Source organism: Sphaerodactylus townsendi, linkage group LG06 (genome assembly GCF_021028975.2).
Source record: "Sphaerodactylus townsendi isolate TG3544 linkage group LG06, MPM_Stown_v2.3, whole genome shotgun sequence".
Taxonomy (NCBI): Eukaryota; Metazoa; Chordata; class Lepidosauria; order Squamata; family Sphaerodactylidae; genus Sphaerodactylus; species Sphaerodactylus townsendi.
In genome coordinates, this window is record NC_059430.1 from 33,781,981 (window position 1) to 33,805,009 (window position 23,029).

General features: G+C 47.1%; 1 protein-coding gene across 1 annotated transcript in view; it reads right to left on the minus strand.

Annotated features, from left to right (window-relative positions):
* The window catches only part of HCFC2 (host cell factor C2), a 47,177-nt gene extending 24,420 nt beyond the window's left edge, over nucleotides 1-22,757 (minus strand). Inside the window, exons 1-7 of the mRNA XM_048502277.1 lie at nucleotides 22,584-22,757; nucleotides 15,733-15,881; nucleotides 14,275-14,435; nucleotides 6,236-6,444; nucleotides 3,766-3,850; nucleotides 1,779-1,882; nucleotides 900-1,088 (exon numbers count right to left, since the gene is read on the minus strand). Of these exons, the coding sequence (XP_048358234.1) occupies nucleotides 900-1,088; nucleotides 1,779-1,882; nucleotides 3,766-3,850; nucleotides 6,236-6,444; nucleotides 14,275-14,435; nucleotides 15,733-15,881; nucleotides 22,584-22,749 (1,063 nt within the window). The 5' untranslated portion in view covers nucleotides 22,750-22,757. The remainder of the gene's footprint in view (nucleotides 1-899; nucleotides 1,089-1,778; nucleotides 1,883-3,765; nucleotides 3,851-6,235; nucleotides 6,445-14,274; nucleotides 14,436-15,732; nucleotides 15,882-22,583) is intronic.
* Nucleotides 22,758-23,029: the final 272 nt, after the last annotated feature.

The following is a 23,029-nucleotide window of genomic DNA, read 5'->3' on the forward strand; positions in this document are numbered from 1 at the left end:
CAACTGGTAACCATTTGGGCAGTTTCAATCAGGGGTCAGGACCCTCAACAGGAGCTTCTTGCTGCTGCTGAATAAACAGCCCTTTGCTACATGTGCCTTTTGAGAGCAAGGGTGCAATATCTCCTACCTCACTTTGCATACATGTTGACAGGAGCAGCAGGGTACGCAGGGTGGATAGAAGAACTCCTTTTTAGCACAGGAAGATTCAAAGATATCCCCTCCCAGCAAAGCCCACCCCTAATGCTTGCCAGTTGCTTCTCCCCTCCATACACGCACTCTCCTTTATCATCTTTTTCTTGCCCCTGCCCTGGCTGCCTGGTCTACTAGCTGGCCCTCTAATGCTCCATTCATGGCTGACAGTGCAGAGTTCCCTCTCTTCCTGGAACAGCTGATCTCTTGTGGGTCAGGATGACTTGGAGCTATGAGAATGGGGGTTGGTGGGAATCGGGGGCAGCCAGATCTGGGAGGGGGAGAACTAGAGGAAGCAAAGGAAAGCTGTTGCAGGTGAGGAGAAAGGCCCATGCCTCTGAAAAATCTTTCCTTAGCCTGCCCATCACTACAGGATACCTCCTGACACGCAGCTTGTATTTTCTTTGCCTGCTGGCCTTCATACCAATGATGTCCTTTCCATCATATGACGTGCCATCATGACAATGCATTTAACTCCACGTAGCAGCATGAATTGCAAGTCCGGAAAGACTGACAACCTTCAATAGCAAGGTTTTTTTATATTAAAATGATGATGATAATATGCACAATCATGTATGGCTCTAAAAGTGGAGACCCAGAATAAGGATCTTGAACGTTTCAGTTGTTTAATAGTACAACGCTTGAATGTTCTCCAAACTAAATGCATACCAATGATGGCTGATGCTATCGAAGTGAGGCCCATCACTCACCAGTGTCTAGATACCAAAGATCTTTGCAGCAAACTTGATTGTTCCAGGCCTTACGGTAACCATCTCTGCCACTCCATATATACAAGCGAGTGCCAATGACAACGGCACAGTGGCCAGCTCTGGGGCCTGGCAGCAGGCTGTTTTCATCTTCCTGACAATCGGAAATCAGGCTTACCCATTCTGTGTTATCTAGCAAATAAAACAGGACCAAAATCAGAGTGTCAACACATGGACCATTTTCGAAAGTGAGAACTCTATTAACATTTCACTCACCATCACTGCCGATAAAACAGGAATAACTAAACCGAAGCACATGGAAAGGTTCCCACATTTAATTCTTTGTCTGATTTCTGGACTCAAAGCAAAGTCTTTTAAGTTTTGAACAGCCAACCTTAAAAGTCTGTTTCACACAATTTGAAGGGTCCATCAGGTTACACTGTATTTGACATATTGTGCGAGTACTGCTGCTCTCTAAAAGTAATCTGTTAGCCTGCCACTGTTTTCATGTGAATTGTGTTTTTCAATCTCGTCATAACCACGAAGCGCCAATTATTTATTTTAAGCACAACTGAAAACCTTAGAACAGGGGTGTCCAACTCTGGTGCTTCAGATGTTCATGGACTACAATTCTCATCAGCACTAGAGCTGGACACCCCTGCCTTAGAACAAAGCAGGTTATAACTTCCTACAATTTTTAAGGATCGAATCCAATGGTTTATTGCTAGAAGGCATGGAATCTTCTGTCAGAGGAGGGGATCTTTCTTCCTCAAGTGGACGATTCCTCTCATAGCAGAAGGGAATCATTGAACGCAGCTCTGCTTGTGTCAGTCCAAAACAAAACCTGAATATTCATATTAACAAAAATGTAGGTACACCAACCTAGATTTAGGTAAGAAAATGAGCCAGTGCATTTCCATTCACCGTCTTGAGAAGAGATATTATCTTCTTTGCTCTGTGGGACCCACCCACCAAAAATGTACATTCTGCAAATAAGAAGGTGCCATCAGGCGGGGGAAGGGAGAGAAGAAAGTAGGAGAAGAGACGACCACATTTATTTTCAAATGTTTATTACATTCATCTCTCAAGCTATTCCACACTACTTTGCCCTTACCTATACTGACTAAATGAGAGCCTCATTCCCTCCCTCTGACCATATTGAAAAGCTGTTTCTTACAGAGCTCTGGAAAATTTTAAAAACAGCCCATAAAACTGGGGAGAGAGCTATTTGCTTGCCAGATCACTGCCGTAATCTCTTGGAAGTTATTAAAAGCACACTACACAGCAACAGTTGCCTTATTTTAAAAAGTTAAAAATATTATTAATACGCTATCTCCACAGCTAACAGTTCAATCCACAGCTTCCTGCCCGCCACCTCCAGAGAGCTTTCCAACAGAATGGGGAGGCAGAAAAAGAAGAAGAAAACACCACAGCTGGAAAGTCCTCTATGGGACTAAATGGGCAGGTAGCATAAGTCCGTCTTCCCTGCCCCAGCGTTCCCAAGGCCAAAGCCCAGCGGGAGCCAACTAGCATCACTCCCTCTCTGTGAATGCCTCCGGAACAGCCCCAGCTGTGTCAGCCTCCACATTAGGAAACAGAGACCAGAAGTGGGTCAGGTGCTGTGGAGCTTGTCGGCACCTGCCCACCTCCCTGTTTGTCCTCTCAGCTGGTGTAAGTCCCGCTTAGGCCAGCTGGGAGGGCAAATGCATCAGCACAAGCCTGTGCTGACTCCAGTGGCCATTCAGCACCCAATACCCTTCTGGACTGAGCTGCCCATCTTGACTTTACCTCCTAAGTAGTTTCTGGAGAGAGTCATAAAATAAATAAAACAAGATTTAAATATGGCTGGGATACCCCTGGTTGAAGAGGGCATCGAGCTGCTTGCCCCAGCATCTTTCCTACTGGCTCACCCTGAATTCTCTTTCCACACTTCCTTCCGTTTCTGAAAAGCACCCATGAGCACAGCCAAAGCTCTGGGCCATTCACAGACTTCCTTCCATGTGTGTCAGGAGCAAAAAGTCATTCTGACTAGAAAAAGTTATGCTGTGCCTCCTGGAAGCAGCCCAGAACCCCAGATTTCACTGATTGGAGGGGAATTGGGTATGCCTGAACTGAAGGTAATTCATAATATGTGCAACAGAAAGGGGGTGTGGAACAGAAATAACAAATGCACTTATCAAAGTTCTTAACTACCATAAGAGTCCCTTATTTCAGCAAATAAACTGCAGCTTCTAGAATATTTAATACCTGATGCTGTTTCCCCCCCCCCCCATATATTGTGTAGTATGGAAACTATAAGCTGAAGAACACTTCTTTTCTAACACCATTATATACATTATTGTTAATTCAAGTATAACAACAGAGCTCTGGAAATCATTAGTATTCTTTAAAAAAAGATTCCAGTTTTCCATTCAGTTTACAATAAAGAAGAGAATTAAATGTACTCCCTCCACCAAACCACAAAACTATGTATTGTCGAAGGCTTTCACGGCCGGAATCACTAGGATGTTGTGAGTTTTCTGGGTTGTATGGCTGTATTCCAGTAGTATTTTCTCCTGACATTCCGCCAGCCACAGATGCAGGTGAAACGTCAGAAGAAAACTGTACTGGAACATAGCCATACAACCCAGAAAACCCACAACATCCTCACAAAACTATGGTTCAAACTGTTCACCCAAATTCAAAGAGTACAACTAAGCTTCCTAAAGTTCCACAGCTAAGAACTTCAGTCTGTAGGAGAGATTTTAATAAGGTTAGAGTTGCATTTCACAGAGATGGACACAGGCGGGACCCCTAGATATAGAAACTAGAGTAACAGTCTCCTACTAGGTGTACCTTTCTATAGGTGAGCTTTTAACAACAGACATACTTGTTTCCTATTACATTGGCTGAATGAAGACTACGGGGAAGCGGCACTGTCCCTTTAGTTTCTGGTTTCGACCAAGTCATTGTTTCTATCGAGAAAAAACAAAAAAGAAAAAGCAGGTTGAAAGATGATGATCACAAACATTTCTAAACTACACCTTAACAAGCTACATCTGGAAGGCATTAGTCAGGTGTCAGGAAACTGCACATGCACAGATCCAATGGGTAGATAAGGAAGCATGCAAGAGCCTTCTGAAGCAGACATTTACAGGCACTAACCATTTTTATAAAATGTGCAAACACAGAAGAATGAAAACACAACTATCATACACACAGAGACAATTATTTGTAGTTACTGAATAAAACCATCTGAAAAAGTGAAATGTCTTTTCAGCTTCACTTGCAGTGGAACATGCAGACACTTTTTCAATACTGACACCCATGGAGTATAAGACGATTTGAATCCAGGCAGTGTTTATGTAACCATAAACGATAGAGTGCCAAGTGGATCTTCAGACACTGGTTCCATGTAAATGTTTGTGCGTAGATTTTTGCAAGATTTAAGGAAGGCAAGTAGACTTTAACTAGTGACAGTGCATCTGCCTGAATTCTAGATTAATGTAACTTGTGAAACAGTGAAAAACTAGTCTTTAAGCTGCGAGGGCGCAAATAGAACAAATTGTAAGACCAAGCCACTGCAACTTCCTTCAAAACTGGACACAAATTTTAATGAACTGTAAGGGATGGATGTTTCAACACATTCTTGAGAAATCACGTTGTGCTGGTCATCAATTTATTTTATATTAATTAAAACATAATATATTTTAATTAATCTTACCATATAATTGAGCAACATGGTCCCGACAACAAGCCAAAAAAAGCGAGGCTGCTGGGAAGTGTAATCACCCATCTGGGAGGGTCTAGATTACAGCTCCTCCTAGAGGGCCAATGACTATACTTCCTAGCAACCCTTGAAAAGGCTGTCTTAGGGAACGATACTGCCTTTGCACAGGTGCTTTCCAAAGAGAAGGGAGCACTGTTGCCAACAGCAATGACTCCCCCTCCTCTTTGGAAAGCAGCAGCATGCGCCACATTTGCATAAACACTTTTCACTTCCAGCCAATTGCCACACACTTACAGCTTGGGGGCAGGGCTTGCACAGTGGTTGACTGTCCTTTCCTCTCCCCCACTCAGCTGCCCAACCCAAGCAGGGTTCTGTTTTGGGGGTACAAGCTTTGAAAAGGGGGGGGGAATGCAGGAGGAAGCTATAATCCCTCCTTCCCCCACTATGTGTTTCTCCCTGGCGGTGGTGAAAAGGGGGAACAGTGCAGGAGGAAGCTATTCTCCCCTTCTCCCTGACGACATACTTCTGCCTACCAGGACTAGGTCCCTGGGGTGAACTCTGAAGAACTTCATGCCTGCGAATACAGGACAAACTCCATCAAGCTGCAGCTAAGCCAGAAGAGCCCGTCTGCAAAGTTAGGGAAGTCTTTCTGTTTGTGTGGTGGAGGGAATCTGAGAAAGGAGAGCCCATTCGCAAAGTTAGGAGAGCCTGTCTGTGTGTGGGGGGGGGGGGGAGAGATCTGAGAAAGGAGAGCCTGTTTGCAAAGTTAGGGAAGTCTGTCTCTATGTGGGGGGGGGGGTGGAATCTGTAAGTTTTTTCATTGAAAAATTAGGCTAGGTTTTTATTATCTGTGGTAAATTGTGGAGCCAAATGGGGATTTGTTCATACAATGGGCTATACTGCTAGTATAATATATTTTAATTCCACTTTAAGGGTGAATACCACAAACCGACAGAACACGGAAGTTAACATGTCAGAACTCTTGGGCCATCTGTAGCTCTCATCTGAAAATATAAACAGTGGCAAATCTGGGTATGCCACTATGTGAGTGTGAAACAGTCCTAAGATGAAAGCTGAGGCTAGCTGCACAATGAGTTCCTGGGATTCCTGTAAAAACTGCAATTAAACTGCAAATCTGTAATAATTAGCCTCTCCTCAGTGTACCAACAACCCACTGTTATGGTATGTGAAAAAATAGGGTTCATCTCCTAGGTCGCAGATAGCTGGGTCAGCAACAGAGCTGGAGCCAGAAAGTCTGGAGCAACTTGTAATAGTTGACCTTTAACATGATTGGTGCAAGAGGACTCTGTTCCTATGGAAGACTGTTGCTGGGCAAAGTACTAGCTTGACCATTATAAAGGCAGTGTATAGAAGTCTGTATGTATCATTAGGCTTCTTACTTATCTTAGTGCTTAGTCCTGTGTAGCTTTAGAACTGTATATAGTGTTACGCAGCAACTACTAAGTAAAGCCTTCCTGTGGAAAGAACATCTCATGTTAGGTGTCTTACTCCAAGAAGGTGGGAGGCTGCTGAGTGTAAGTAGTTGGACTACTAGACCTCCTTGTCTACTAGGGGTAGCTCCGCTCTACTCTGCTGATAAACACTTCACCAGCAATTTAATTATACTCACCTATATCAAGCTCCCAAAGATCATTAAGCCGACAGCCAGACATGCCTCCAAAAATAAACATCTTTGGATTTCCAGAGTCTTTTCTACTGTATATAATGGCTGTGTGAGATTCTCGGGGAGTCGGTACCACCCCTTTAGTCCCAGGAATGCTCCAGCCCGTGACTCCTGAACCATGCTGAAGCTCCAGTTCATAGAAGTCATTCAGGTACCTGACGCAGGATTGAAACAGTATGGAAGAGAAAGTCACCGTTTCTGGAACGACTGTAAGGAAACCTTGATTTGTCAAAAGTGGTGATTTTTTTTTACAGTGCTGATGGCAATCATTTATGTGCAGTTGCATGGCTGACAAGATTTTTGAGAAAATCAAGAAGGTGATACCACATTCCTGTATAATTCTTTTCTCATGGAGAGTCCAAATCTGTGATTTCATTCAAATGCCTGCTGTGACAGGTACAACGAACAGCTTTGTGCTGCATCCCCTGGTGCATGCAGCACAATTTAAGGCTTTTGTTTCTCCCAGGCATCACGGGATCCTGACCCAAAACAAGGCACTTGGATGAAGCAAGTTCACGTTCCTTCCTCAAAATGAGATTCTAAGCCTCGGTGTCACCTTAGTTTGGAATTATGGAGGGGATGAAGGAACAAACTCACTTTCTCCTGTATTTGGACATGATAACATGATTTGGGCACACACCATGCATGAAAGGGAGCACAGGAAACCAACTGAATTTGTGCAAATCACATGGAAACATCTGTGCCTCGTGATGTCAGAATGCAGTCAATGGGTCAGCCAGAAGCACGGCAAGACATTCTATTCAAGTTGGCCTTGGATGCCATGAACAGTGCTAAAACTGGTGACATTAGTAGCACATTATAACCCATCCTGACTTCTAAGGCTAGGATAGGCTATACATAATTAATGTGGCTTTCGAAAGTCATAAATGTAGAAAGTTACAGGTTATACAATTAATCTACTGAAAACAGCACACTGAAGCTATGATACTGTAGAATCACTCCCCTTCTTCCCCCCTCCTATGGAAGTTTCTACAGTATGTAAGCTTTCAGCAGATCGATGTGACTTTCTAAGGCCACAGCGTATCTGGATAGTGTATTTCAAAATGATCAACCATTGTTTCAGAAACATAACATTCTTAATGGTAATGGACAAATTATATATATGTGTATACACACACACACACACACACACAGAGCATTCTAAACTGCAGTTTTACTAAAGCTCCAAATTAATGGAGTTCAGGGTGATCAAATTTAAGAAGCATCAGTTGGTCCCTATTGAAAGAATGTTTTGCAAATAGATTCAATTTTATTTGAAACTGAAATGTATATTGTAGTCGACCCACGTGGTCAGCGCAAGAACGAGACGAGACGCGGAGATAACATCTGGTGGAGATCGCCAGCAGCGGGAGACCGGAGGTCCGTGTTCCTAGCGAATCCTCCTGGCCTGCCGGGTTCCTAGCACCTTTTATTGTTACTCTATCGAGAGTGTAGAAGAGGGAGGACTAAGGGGAGTTCGGGAGAACGGGGAGGCCGGGAAGTGAGGAGATCGATCATGTGATGTATGAGTCTCATCTGGCTAATGCGGCTTGGAGAGGAAGCATACTGGCTGTCTGAGCCTAATCCTCACCTGGGGCAAGACCATTGGTATCCCTAAGCTCGTGACTGAGCCAGAACAGTTCATGACAAATGGACTCATGGGGGGGATGAGAGCGAGTGACCGGGTGATCACGACCTTGAGTCGCATGAGTCCGTTAGCGTATTCCTAACGCTCTACTCACGGGTGCTGCTAGATTGACAGGTGCACTACTACATCTTCCTCTTTTACATTTTAGAGAAGTTGGAGGGCGAAAAATGCTAAGAAGCATTTAGGATGGACGCTTGTCTCCTCCGCCACGCTTTGGCTATCAAACTGGCTAAGCTGCTTGTGTAACACGATTAGAACTTAGGACTGCGGTAAGTGGGAAGTTCGAGGGGTTTCTTACACCATGTTACAGGCAATATTAGACACTGCATTGAACGTAAAACAAGATCCGATAACAAGGCACACAATTAAACCGATACGAAGCATTCGTACAATAACATCTCAACCAACCTATCCCCGCAGCCAGCTCCAGGAGGGGCTTGGACCACCAATGGGTAAAACATGCATAATTTCAGATTAGGATACAACTTCTTTTGCAGCTCACGACTTTCATGTGAATCAACTGGGAATTATCAGAAAGATTAAAACAACACATGTATTATGTACATTCTCACAACCTTAGTGAGTGCAGCAAACAACAAGTAACTCAATAGCGACACGATTAGTTCAGGGTGAAGCTTGACGAAGTTCCTGCTGCTCGGAGCCCAGAGCATCCAGAGCGGTGGAGGTAGAGTTGATGGACTTCTCGCGAAGAAGGGCACAAGGCCAGCACGGCCAATGGTCTTAGCATTGTAGGAAGCCGAGTCCGGGGACTCCCCACTAGGAAGCCATTGTGAGGCGAACTAACCCCGCTTGGAGAGAGGCTGCACCGGGCCGCTCGGCTGGTGAGAACCGAAAAGCAGCAGAGCCCGGAGGCGGCGGCGATCCAGACTCCAGGGAGTGGAGCCTGGGGCAGGGTGATGGGCAGGCCACTGGGGGCTGTAAAGAGTTCCGGCAGAGAGTCGGGTGGGAATGTAATTAAACGTTCTCTCCCACTTGGGTCCAAGAACCAGCCCCTGGGAGCAGGGATGTTTCAGGCCACAGGGGAATGTCCCTCCATGTAATTGCAGTTCCAATAGCCTTGGCGAGCAGCCGATTTAATGGAGCCCGGGTGGTTTCCCCGCTTATGGCCTGCGCCCGGTGATGCGGCGCAGGTGTTGGAGTCGTGGGTTAGCTGGACAGTCTTGGTAGCGAGGGAGAGAGCATGCCAGCCGAGGGTTTGGGCAGACGGGTTTAATTAAAGGCTCATAGAGTACCTGATAGATGAGGCATTCATGGGGGCTTAAGCCCGAGACTCCAGCTAGGAAGTCTCCAGGCTTTTACAGGCGAGGGAGTGAGCAGGAGCTAGCAGACTCCCGACTCCTGCAGGTACTGGCTCCAGTGGCAGAAAGATGAGAGGCGTTGGCAGCGCAGCAAACCCTGCTCCCAGATGTTGGTCTCGGTGAAAGCTTCGTCAGGGGTGGCCGATGCGCCATGACGGGAGGCAACAGAGCAGGCAAGGATGGTGGCATGAGTTGGTGAAGCAGTGATGTCCGCAAAGAGAGCTGCACAGAGGGTCTCGGGTGTCTCGGGGTGGTCCTGCTGGCGCCCAGCAGCTGCCTAGGAGGCTTGGCTGGTGGTGAGGTGCCAGCGTCTCAGGTCATCTGGTCTTCGGCGTTGGCGGCAAGCGTTCCTCTGTTGAGACCGCTGGGGCGGGATCCTTTGAAGAAGATGCTCCATCTCCGGGATGGGATTGTGAGTTTCCTCCTGGCGCCATCTCCAGCAGGTTGGGTCCTGTCATGTGTGGAGCTCCCAGGTCCACAGGGACCTGTAGGAAGAGGGACTGAAAGCCACACCCCCTTCCCAGGTTGGGGGGGCCGAATCCCTTGCCAGGCTCAGTCTCCCAGGGCTAGGATGGCGGGAGAAGTTTTTTGAATTTAATATAAGAAGAAGGAAGAAGGCTTGTTTTGCAGCCTGTGAAGGTTGCTTTTAATGGCAATGAAATCCTCCTGGGGCATACTTCTACTTTCTTCTGGTTGCTCTTGACAGGGAGGGCAGGTGAAAGGCTGACCCTGGTGGGGAGTAGCTTCAGAGCGTCATCAGAGGTGCGTCCAAGGCTGGAGAGTCCAGAGCCTCGAGGGGGAGGGAGCAGGCCGAGTCCCTGGGGGGGATTGTGGGTATGCATGCTTAATCAGCAACACAAAGAGGGCTTTGGGAGCACCTTTTGGGGGGATAGGTGCATCCGAGGGAGTGAAGCAATAATCTTCAGGCAATTAGAGGCAAATTCTAGCACACACAGGAGAAGGAGGGGGGGTTCTTTGCAAAGGAGCTGGGTAACTTACCCGTGACCTTGGTGGCTAATGCAGGAAGCTGGATGGTGCTAAAAAATTTTGATGAATTAGTCTTGGGGAATTGCCGCCGCTTGAGACCGCGCTCATATAGAGGCGGTTTTATTGTAACCTGGCCTTAATGTGGTACTTGATAAAGTTGCCAGGCGCTTGCAGGCATTAGTAACCTAAAATGGGTTTGGGTATTAGCGGCATAATGGCGGCAGCTCCCCTTGCAAGCTGGGGCCCTGTCCACAGCAGTGTCACAAATTATCAGGGCAGACCCCAGATTTTTAGCTCCAGGGAGGGCCAGTCCAGCCAGTGGCCCTCCGCCTCTACTGGTCGGAAAACAGAAGGAGAAGAAGAGGGAGAGGGAAACAGTTCCCTTACGGAAATTAGCAAGTAGTCTTTGGAGAGAACACGATTGGGATCAATGATCTGTGACGGCACACCCATCCCAGACCAGTGAGTCGTTTTGACCACAACTCCATGAGGTCCCTTCTAGGGTTCCGGCTTGTGGATGTCTAAAGCGCATGAAGGCTGGACTAGCGAAGCTGCCGCTCGAGAGCCCTGGAGACTGTTGGACCGTGAGCGGGCGGATGCTCCGCCTCGCTGTGGTTTGTCTCCCCACCCCTGTAGATGCTGCGGGCAGAAGCCTCGGTCGGCCACTGGTGGAGCACACCTTTCGGCTACTCTAGGATGGCCCGGTAACATCAGCGCTTGGTGTCCACCAGGCCCCTTGGGCACCTTTACATCCCTTCTATGGCGAAGCTCCAGGTATGGGCTGGGGAGCTCCCGGTAAGCGCTTTCCACTGCTCGCACGTGGTGGTGTGGGCTGCGCCATGTTGGCTACGCTGGGAGCTCGAATTGCCTTTATTAGATTAGAGCAGCCCGGGTGGCAGCCATGGGGCAAGAAGAGAATCAGCTGATGCAGCAGCTGGCTCCAAACAGGCAACTCCCTGTGGGATGTTTGTCCAGACCTGGGAGATGGATGGGTCCTTGAGAATTATGTGGAGTCGATCCACTCGGGGGCGATGAACAGAATCCCTGTTCAGCTGACAGGAGCCTTTGGCAGCACTAGTGAAGGTGTCCCGGTAGGGATGGGCTGCGTCATACTGGGTTGGGGCGAACCACAGAACCTCGCATTAGGGGAACTTAAAGGAGATGGGCTGGAGTGCATCGCGGCGAGATGCCCACGCAGAGGGGAATTAGTTTTACTTGAGGGGCCTTGGCGTTTGGGTCTGTGCCCCAGTACTCTCCTCACTTGGTCCTGGGCTGGGGAGGCAGCCCGAGGCGGGAGTTTCCCGGCCGGGCAGTTGTTTCTCAATGGAAGCCTTTCTGGCAACAGCGTGGGCACTGCGAGGGTTTTAGGTGGCCCCTCCTCACTCCTCAGGGGAGGACCCTCCCTCCATCAGGGGTTGTAGAAGCCCCCACCCGGGCTGCCTACACTTCCCGCCCGGAGAGAATGTCAGGTCTCACTGCAGAAAGGATTAAAGCAGTCATCCTAGAGACTGCCTCCCTTGGTGGAGAGTGCTTTCTGTGAGGGAGGCTAACTTGGTGGCCGGAGGATCCGATGTCCTGGCAAGCCTTAAAGCATATCGTGGCCAGTTCAGGGATTTTTTTTTTTTGCCCAGGGGCCCGTATTGATTGCTCACGGCACTCCAGTGAAGCGTTCTCTTTTAGAAGCATGAGTGAGCTTCGTTTTGGAGCCTCCTACTTTATCTACCTGCCTCTTGAGCTTCCTGGAGCCTGTCTCACAAATTAGGCATAGGGCTCTTGGGGGGTTTTGCCGGATGGAGGAAGAAACTCACAGTTTAGCTGGCCGGTCATTGGGGACTTTGGACAAATGCCTTATAAAAGCGCACTCAGAAATGCGACAGTGGCAAGGTGGCCTCAGGCAGGAACAATCTGATGGTTGGGATTGGCTTAAAAGCATGAAAACCGTAAAAGCTGGCAGTTGGCGTGATTGTAGCGCCCGCCAGAAGGTGGCTACTGTCTAATTGAAGCTTACTGCTATGGCAGAACTCACTTTCCCAGACCACAAATTGTGCAGGAGGCTCAGGGAGCATCACGTAAAGGTGGTCTTCCAGTCATCTGGGACCTGATTAGGTGGTTCCCTTGCGATGGCCTCCAGCATGCCTCTCCGCGTAGAGAGCCTAGTGAGCTCCCTACGTCCGCATTGCTTTGCGGAACTCAGTAAGGATGTTATAGCTTAGAAGGCGGTGCACCGACAACCCGCCGGATGGCGCCACCCTCCCCCTCAGTATACTGTGAAGTGGGCCGGGGCACAATGCAAGAATCTACGGCATATAGTCTTCCGTCAGGGTTTCTTTTCTTCTGCAGATGCGTGACTAATACGTTCTGCGAGAGTTTTGAAACCAGCAGCCATTCTACTACCGATGGCTGAGCCCGGAGGTCTGAGTAGCCCGAGGAAAATGAGAAGTGAAAAGACAAAGGGAAGCTGAACCCATGGGGAGAGTTTGAAATGGAGTGAAGAAGGCTTGAGGGGCAGAGGAGGACCAGGCGTCAATTTAGTGGATATTAGAAAATTGGGGTTGAGAGTGAAGGTGAAAGATGTCGAAGGAGAGCCACACTACAGCTAAAGGGAGCCATAGGTCTGCAGGCTGATGGCGACAAAACATTGTCTCCACGTCAGTAGCAGACATCGGCGCGCGAGGCTCTGTGCGAAGAGTGCGCCCGATGTTTTCCCAGTCCTTAAGATTCAATGTCCCCCCCTCTGGGTACCATGGACACACAGACTTCAATCCTCCTCAACCAATTTCGCAGCTCCTTCTCTGAGGGGACCCTGCAGCATTCCGTTAAACTTTCCAGTTAGATCAAGCGTGCTTGTCCCCTCAGCCCTGCTTTGCAAAGCTCCCCGCTACTCCTACCAGTGTTCCATTCGGGCCGAGAGAGTGTCCTGGGGCCGCGTGTCTCCTGGATCGCGCCCGATCCAGAGGACAGAAGCGATACAGCTGGTGGTCCCTGGATCGCCGATCCATGAGACCCGATATCATGACCCCTTCCCAAGTGACGGTGAGCAGAGGTGGAGGCCGAGGAGATTCCGGGGTTTGGCACCAGCTTGTGAGGTGAGCCGCGTGGTCAGTGCAAGAGCGAGGCAGAGAGCAGCGGAATGCTTTTATCTGGTGGGGAATCGCCAGCAGCCTCGGGAGACGGAGGTCCCGTGTTCTAGCGAATCTCCCGTCTGCAGTTCCTGGCACCTTTTATTGTTACTCTATCCCGAGGCTGATATAAGGGAGGGCTAGGGGAGTTCGGGAGAGCGGGAGGCCCAGAGAGTGAGAGATCATCTCTTGGTCTATAGTCTCTCATCCCTAGCTTCTGTCGGAGGAGAGGAGCATACGCGTCTGAGCCTAATCCTCACCTGGGGGGGCAAGACCATTGTCCCTGCGCCCGGTGACTGAGCCAGACAGTTCATGACCCGTGACTCATGGGGGGGGGGGATGAGGTAGTGAAGTGCGTCACGACAGCAAAGGCCCACTTGGAGTCGTTAAGCGTCCCAACGTTCTACTACGGTGCTGCTGGGTCGGCAGTGCACTACTACAGTATATGAATGTATATTTGTTATTTCTTTTTTACAAGAGGAATGCCAATGTTTGTTGTATTGATTAATACTGAAGGCTAGTAAGAATTAACAGATTTTTTTCTGGATTAAATAACATAACAACTGGTGAAGTCAAACCTGAGTTTGGTTAAATAAGTTAAAAATTATAAATACGACAATCCCCAAATAGGGGATTATAATATGAATACCTTTTCTTTCCTTTTTGTAAGACATTGTGTAAAATTTTAACTGATATATATAGTGTATATTTTTTTCTTGTAACAGTGTAACTCCAATAAACATAATTTTTTTTAAAAAAAGAAGCATCAGCTTCAATGGAATTAACAGACTAGACCTTCAACATGCAGACATTCCAGAACTGAAAACGCCATCATTCTGGCACTGCTTGCCTTCTTTTAACCAGTTTAAAAAACTCTAACAAGAAACTGTAGCCTTTTGGTTCCACTTCTACCTGGGAATGTTATTGTTCGAATCTTCGCTCTCATTTGCCAGTCCACCAAACAAGTAACACTTGTTGCCATACAGAGAGAAGCTGTGGCCAAGGCGAGGGCAAGGCGGCAAGCCAGCTGATGGATTCTGGGGTTTCACTTTCTTCCACAGCCATCGGCTTGCCTTGAAGACAGAACAGGAGCATGCTCAGAAAACTAAGTCAGCTTACAGGTATAAGAAACATCTGTACTTGGGAAAGTAATCACTTTTCACTTATTAAACTTCGAGTAAGTGGGGAAAAACAGTGAAAGGTATGTCTCGTGACAGTTTGGTGGGAAGCCCATGCGTATAACAAATGCATCTGAATCATTTTTGTATGTGTATATTTTGAGTTTTGATAAGTTATTAATTGTAACTGAAAGCTACTGATTAACTGTCCAGAAACAGGACTGCTTCCCAGCACCAGTTGGCCTGTTCCACCCCTCTCCTTGTCACAAATGCCCACCCAGGGACACTGAAGCACCCTATAACCGATAGCCCCACCCTTGGCCTTTACCAGAAGAAGCAGGGACCTCCAGGAAGCCAGGAACTGGGAGAAACTACTGAGAAATGGCAGGAGGACCTGGGCAGCAAGAGCAAACCTTAGAAGTTCCAGGGAAAAGAGTGGACATAGCACAGCCCTGGCCAAGTTGCAATCAGCAGCCTACTGCAGACTTAGAGAATGGGGCAAGGCCAGCACAGCCCCAACCAGGCTGCAATCAAGGAGGAGGGCCAGGAAAGCCGATGAACCAGTTCCAGGCCGGCAGGGCATGACACACAACCCTCCAGCCACTAGGAGGATGAAGCAGGAAGCTCCCAGGAGGGAGGTAACCTATTAAGAAAGATAAAAGGGACTCAGGGAAAGAAGGAGGGAGGTTAGTGTGATGCAGGGGCTCAATCTTGCAGGAGTGCTTTTAATTGCCTGAGGAAACTAAATAACTTAAGAACAGAAGCCAGACTTGTGTCTTGTTTGATCCAAAAGGGTAGCCAAGCTCCTATGAGGCCAAGGTGGCCTACACTGCAGGGTGGTTGACAGAGGGGGCACTCACATTTACTTCAATTGTAATCTTTATGTTTAATTAATAAAATAATCTTTTTTAAAAAAGAAACCTAAATCAGTTTACAAGTGACACTTATCAACTTTGGATCATAAAAGAGCCCCATTTGGTAACTGTTACCAAATGGGGCTCTTTTGTGATCCAAAGTTGATCATTTAATCACCAGCAAAATAGCTTTGTCTGGCAATAGCTACTTCTCAAACCTTGATAATGAGAGCTATTTGTGGTGTGTACCTGTACTGAATAGGCATCTTTAAGCACTGTGCTTTTTTTTTAAGTAGATGCAATACAGGTCCCTGCTTCAAACAGAACATAAAATACTCTCTCTAAAGTTAAACAAAATCTGCATCCTCCTCCCATCAGTTGTGGAAGTGATCCCATACCTGCAATTCATACAAGTCATTGCTATATCTTCCATATTCAACCATGCCTCCGAATACTAGTATCCTGGTACCATCACAGACAAATCCATGGGCTGCACAGCCTGGCGGAATATCTCCTCTAACAGCAGGAAGAAACCACTGGTTGGTAGCTAAATGAAAACACAAAAAACAATCTTTTAAAGTGCACAGCTCTACACCAGGTTCTCCATGGCAGGATTTTAAACTGAGATGTTGAATAAAACACATACATACATTAAGGGAAGTACTCTAGTGCTATTATTACTAGTAAAATATCAAAAGATGGAAATACTGTCATGAGGACTCCTCACTTCAAACAATTACAACCCTCTTTAGTTATGTGTTTTAGGAAATTTATTATCAAATAAACGTTTCTCCTTGGTTCATTTCTACAGGGCCTCACTGTTGAACATTCAATCCCTTGATTTACCAGCAAAGAGGACTGGAAGCTAAAATTAAAGTATCAGTCATCACAGTGGCATTTTTTCTGCCAAGTCAAACAAAACAAGCGCATTAGGGGATGCATGGATATGGCATTAACTGGGGAGGGTTATGGGAATTCAAAGATCACCTCATTTTTTCATGAAGTCTCTACACACCTCCCCTCTGCCTTGAAAGCATCTATAAATGGCAAGAACAGTGGGATACAAGAATCAAAGTAGAAAAACACCACACATTTCTATTTCATCTTATTCCACTTTTCTATTTCATCTTATTCCACCCTGAAGAACAGCAACCCAAAAAAACCCCACAGTATAGAAAACTCCCACATATTTTTAGATGCACAACTTTTAATGCATCTTCTCCTTCAGACAACCTCCAGTATTCAGTCTTCTTTACCAAAGTCCCTATACTATATCTTCAGTGCTATACCCTTTTCAACAAAAATAACTGTAACTTCATCTGCCACGAGCTGGACTGTCTTTGTTTTAGAATGCTCCGCTTGTTAGGTGGGCACAGCCCAGCACGTGGTGGATGAAGTTACAATTCTACTTACCGTTGTTCTTTTTGTTGAAAAAAGGTATACAAGCATCCACTTCATTTAAGGCCAATATAAACACGGCATCCTCACCACACTCTCTTCACACTCTGATCCTCTTTGGAAACCCCCACCCAACACATACACTTTTTCCCATACCAACATGTTCCACTCTTGCAAGCACAAACCTTTGCCAAATACTAGAAAACAGTATACTGAAGTGTTACACAGACTGCATTAATAGCAATCTTCTCCTATTTGGTTCCCTCCCTAACCTAAACACTGCTGCCTGCTTGTCCACCTACCTATTACTTTGCCCCTGACTCTTACTGTCCTGGACAGTTACAAGGTAGAAGCAGTGAGGGCCTTTCTTCAATCCCCCCTGCATCATCATAACACACACTTTAGAGAACACTATGCTCTGGTTGCTCAGTGGCCTACAACAGGTAGGACACGCAAGCATTTACACCCCTCATCTTCCTTGCTGTCCAGTTTGAGAAACTAACACATACTGCGTTCATACATACTCCATATCCAGACCTTCTGGTGCATGCAATAGTTCCACCTCATATATATTCATCTCCTCACAGCCTCACAAACATTTACATACCTTTCCCAGCCATCTCCAAACTTCCACTTTCACAACCTGTCACATGCATGCCACTTTACAAACTGATAATGACAGTTTGTATAATATTTATCACCCTCCCCTGATGCTCCATTTTCATCAGTATTCCAACTGAGCACTGTATTCCTTCTACCCACAGTTCCATACCTTCTCTCCATTCCTACAAACTTATGTCGATCTCCACACTTTTCCTTAAACAGCCTGGACAAACTGATACAGGATGATAATATACGCAAAGCCTTAACCTCTACACAGGCACCACACAAAATGATTATTTCATTTCCGTGACATCTAAACGAGCTATCCATATTAAAGCTATAGAACACAGAAGGGACTCTATCCCTGCCCAATGTTAGAAGGACAAAGTAGGGGTGTTAAGAAAAAGCAAGTTTATGTCATGTTTTCCATACACAACCCTTACTACTACTACTACTACTACAACACACACACACACAGAACACACAGCATGATGTAGAGATTAAGAGAGCAGACTGTAATCTAAAGAATTGGGTTCAATTCCCCACTCACCCACATGAAGTCTGTTGGGTGACCTTGGACCTGGCACAGTTCTACCAGAACTCTCTCAACTCACACAGAAGCAGCTAATGACCACCCACCTCTGAACATCTCTAGCTTTGAAAACCCTACAGGGTCACCATAAGTCAGCTGTGACTTTCCACCACCACACCCAGCATATCTGCATACAGATCCAATGTGCACAGCTGGGGAGTGGGCCTTAAGTATTGTGATCATCGCATATTTTCACCTCAGGTGGGCACTCATGTATTAAATGTGCATTTGTAGACACCATCCCTATGATTAAGAACTTTCTAAAAGAAATGCTCCTATCATAACCTAGTTAGCAAGCAAGATTACCTAGAGCTCTGGTGGCGAACCCATGGCACTCCAGATGTTCATGGACTACAATTCACATCAGCCCCTGCCAGCTTGGCTAATTGTAGTCCATGAACATCTGGAGTGCCATGGGTTCGCCACCACTGACCTAGAGACTGACCTAGAGACTGTGCTAGTAAGCGCCAAAACCATGTGATGGGAATATGATTAGGCACTAGTCCAATGTTCTATGGATGGGGCCAACATGCTCTGTTCCATTCATCCTTTATGTGCCATGGCCCTGTATAAGTTGGGGACAGGGCTACTGTAACTGCGCATATAAATACCCAAACAATCCCTGAATGGATCCTCTCCTTACTTCCTGCCTCCTATTCACCTCTGACTGATAGTTTCTTACTTTAAAAATCAACAATTTCTCTGAAACATTATTATTTTATTGGGAGGGGGGATGGCTCTGACATCCACCCTTCCACAGAACAGCGTGTACTGCCTTGACTTCAGCCTTCACAGCTCACAACAAATTCCTATAAAGAGTTGTTCCAGTTTAAGACCACTGAGAGTACTAATTTTTAAAGTAGGTTGCCTCTACATAGGATTGCATTTTTGGTTTGTTACAGTGACACCAAAAAGTTATCATGGATATCCTTTGGGTTTTTCTGCAAGGTGATTATTTTGTGAAGGAAAAGTTGTTCTCTAAAATGAGCAAAAATTCAGTTCCAGAGAAAAGGAGCAATGGTTCACATTGTGGTTCACATTATGGACCAGGGCCAACCCTGGAGAAGCCCATCAGCAGATCTAAGGGCTTGGACAGATTTATGGAGGAGAAGTCAATTTATGGCTACCAATCTTGATCCTCTTTGATCTGAGATTGCAAATGCCTTAACAGTCCAGGTGCTCGGGAGCAACAGCCGCAGAAGGCCATTGCTTTCACATCCTACATGTGAACTCCCAAAGGCACCTGGTGGGCCACTGCGAGTAGCAGAGAGCTGGACTAGATGGACTCTGGTCTGATCCAGCTGGCTTGTTCTTATGTTCTTATGTTCTTAAGTTGACATGTAGGCTCAAGCATGTAGGTCCTTAGCCACAAAAGGACCAAAATATAGGGGTAGAAACCAGCACTTCAAACGAAGCGAGAAACAAAATGAACTAACATGAATTTTCCAAAACCACTGTCATATTGTCAAGACTCTGCACATTGGTTAGTAAATGAGCCACAATATTTTGCACAAACTGAAGTTGCAGAGTTAGTTTCAAGAGCAATGTGTTACAGAAACATGGATGGAAGTGGCTAGATCACCACAGTCTAGTAAGGAGTTGTAAGTGATTAAAAAAGCAAACACCTCCTTGCAGCTCTGCAAACTTTCACATAAAAAAACAGTGTTGGGTCCAACAGAGTTCCTGAATTTTTCATTTGATATGGCCGAGATAATTAAGTCCCATTCATTACAGTCGATTTCATCCAGAACATCAGCTTTCCTAGCCAATAATGCCTCCATCTTACCTGCACTTGCCTGCACTAACCACTTTGTTTAGCCTCATGCACTGCTAGTGTTTAGACAGAGGCACAGACAACACCATTGGGATACTAACAGTCCAGTTCTGACCTAGGAAACACCCAACATACATCACATTCCTTCACAGACTGTTAAAATACAGCCCAAGAAAAGCTTTATGTAGAAATTATGCTGCTAGAAATCAATATGATTAAACTGGAGCTACTGCACTGGAAAAGACAATAATGTTAGGAAACGTTGAAGACGGTAGAAAATGAGGAAGACCCACCATGAGATGGGTTGACTCAACAAATGAAGCCACACCCCTCAGTTTACCAGACCTGAACAAGGCCAATAACGAGAGGATGTTTGGAAGGTAAATGATTCATAAGTCAAAAGTGACTTGATGGCACATAACATACGTTCCTCCCCCTTCTCCCAATGTGTAAAATCAGGCTGTTTGAGGATGGTCAAGATGAGAGGCCAGATGTACTCATGGCCTTCGGCAAAGCCAAACGTAACACAGTTCAGTTTTAAAGGCATGGTGATGGGGCCAAGAGAAGAGCCCATTCCCTTCCCCTCTACCTCATTCAGCTCCAAGCTGTTCCAGGGCTTTCAGCACCTCAGCAGAGCACAAGGCAGGGGTCAGGAAATAGCGACATGTCAACCATTAACAAGCCCCAAAACTCTTCTCCACCATGAGTGTTTAGAAAGTGACCTAAGCCCCCCCTGAAGTCACACATGTCCAAAGCCTACCACACCCACTGTCAATGCACAGTCCTTGAAAGGGGGGGGGGATGCAGGAAGACAAGGAATTGTAAGATTCTGTAGTTGGAAGAATGTGGAGTGCCTAGGCTGGGTGAAGGAGGGAGATTAGCGACGCCAAGGAAGGTTACCTGGAGGATCTATGTCTCCCACTGCATAGAACTTGACATCTTAGAATATCTCCTCAGGAAACTTTAGCTCCCCCTCCTCTTTGCTTGCCATTGTGTCGCTTGACTAACAGCTGAAGCTTCTGTTTTACCAAGGGTGTTGACTCCCATTTTAGGTCATAATCTCCCCCCGCCCTCCCGCATCAGCCTAATTGCCGGAATCAGGCCTGCACACTGCAGAATGTCATCTCTACTGGGCGATTGAGCCTCCCCCACCTCCTGCTGCCCCTCTTTTCCCACTGCTTACAGAACTTGCACCCCTCATCTCCCCTAGATCCAGTCCCTGCCCTATGACCCACTTTAACTTATACTCTGGTGACACATTCTGTATCAGCAGTGTCTGGACAGTCTTCAAGTACAGCCCTATGTAGACTGCATTAATCTAGATATTACTAGGGCATGCACCACAGTGGCAAGGTCATTTCTATCCCAGAAGGGCTGCAGCTGGTTCCCCAGCTGAAGGCGCTGAAAGGCACCCCTGGACACCACTACCCCATGTTTATCCAACAGGAGATAAAAGGGTAGGGCCAGGTGAGGCTTTTGTCCAGCAGCGCTTTTGATAGCACTTTTGGCTTTGTAGATTAAAAGATGCCACCTTAAACATAGCTTCTGCTTGAAATGCTGAAGAGTCACACATAAAACTCATAACTTTGTTCCCTGACATTTTGTGGCTCGCTCCAACTCCTACAGCAGCTATTATGCTCACTACCCTATCAGAATTCCAGAGATGCCCATGGGCTCAAAAACATTGGGGACCCCTAGTCTAATAAGCACAGTAGGTGAACTTGTTGCTGTTCACTTAAGCACCAATGCAGAAAAACGCAGAATGTCAAATTCACACACATCCTCCAAAAGACTGAAACAGGACTGTGCCTGTGTTAGGAAGATCCAATAGAGCAGGGATGCAAGTCAGAGCATAGAAAAGTGGGCAGCATGACCCACTTCACCTTACAGCCACTGCGGAAATCTAGGTTGTGGGGGAGGGAGACACTTATGTGCCCATCCCCACCTCAGATCCCAGCCCTCCAACTAAGATCCCTTAAGGAGCCAGGGAACTGCACCCCTCATGGTTTAAACTGCCAGATTTTTTAGGATCAAAGCTTACTGCCATTCGAACCCCAAAGGATTAACACCTTCAAGGATGCCGAGGAGGAGAAAAGCATCCTTAATGCCCTCTTCTCCTTCTGCCCGGGTGCCTAGGGCTACAGGAGGGGTGCTGAGAAGGACAAGAAGGCCACTAGAGAGCTGTCAGCGGCTTACCCAGATAAAGGAAAACAAACCGTGCTAGCATCCGCTTAGCCTGGATACAAACAGCCTAAACAAGGATGGAGCCAAAAAAACCCCTCTGGTTCAACCTCTGCAGGGGGTTGGACTCGATGGCCCTTGGGGTCCCTTCCAACGCTATGACTCATCCCACACAGCCTATTTATAACGAGTTGCAATCATTATAAATTAAATTGTTTTCCATTTATAAAAAGGGAAAAAGAGTTCATGTATAGTGACTGCAACTGTTATAAATATGCTGGGCGGAATGACCCTCCTCTGCCACCCTCGCCGGACCAGTTCACCTGGGAAAAGTGTGGGATTCTACGGCATTATATACCCCATTGACGTTCCTCCCTTCCCAAATCCCACTCCTCAAGCTGCAACCCCAAAATCTAGAGGTATTTCCCAGCCTGGAGCTGATAACTGTAGACCAGTGGTTCCCCTGCTGCCCTAAATCAATAGGGGAAGGGCACAATACCTGGACCCACTCTTTCCCACCTACCAAGTTGCCCTCTCTATGGGCAGCACTTCCAAGCAGAAGCCCTCTAGCCCCGGCATACCCCGTAAGAGACTGGGCTGGTGGCGGCCGAAGCCGACTCAGGGACAGCCCGGAGCGCTTCGGCTCAGCCACCCCTCCGACTCCTTTCCTTCCACCCCATCCATCCATCCCTCCTCCGTACCGGTGTTGTACACATGCAGCTCGTCCGCGATGCCCTCGTTGCCGCCGCCGAAGATGATGACCAGCTCGCGGATGGCCACGGCGCGATGCCCGTGCCGGGATCGAGGCACTGGCCCCGTGGAGGAAGAAACGCGCCTCCAACTGAGGGCAGCGGCGGCCGCCGCCATTTTATCCCCCCGCTACCACAATGCACCGCGGCGGCGGCTGGGGACAGGTTGGCCGAGGCAATAGCGGCAGCCCGGAGGCCCGGCTTTGAACGTCGCCTTTGGCGCGCTTTGCCTGTAAACTATTAATATTGCCGCTGCTTTGTTCACGACGCTGGGAGAAGTATCGCATTTTAGCGTTGTCGTCTTTAATTGTTTATCTCTCTTGGTGCTAGATCCAGCGCTTCTGAACATCCAGCGCTTCTGAACGGTGGCTTTGGAGTGCCCCAAAGCAGGGCACTCC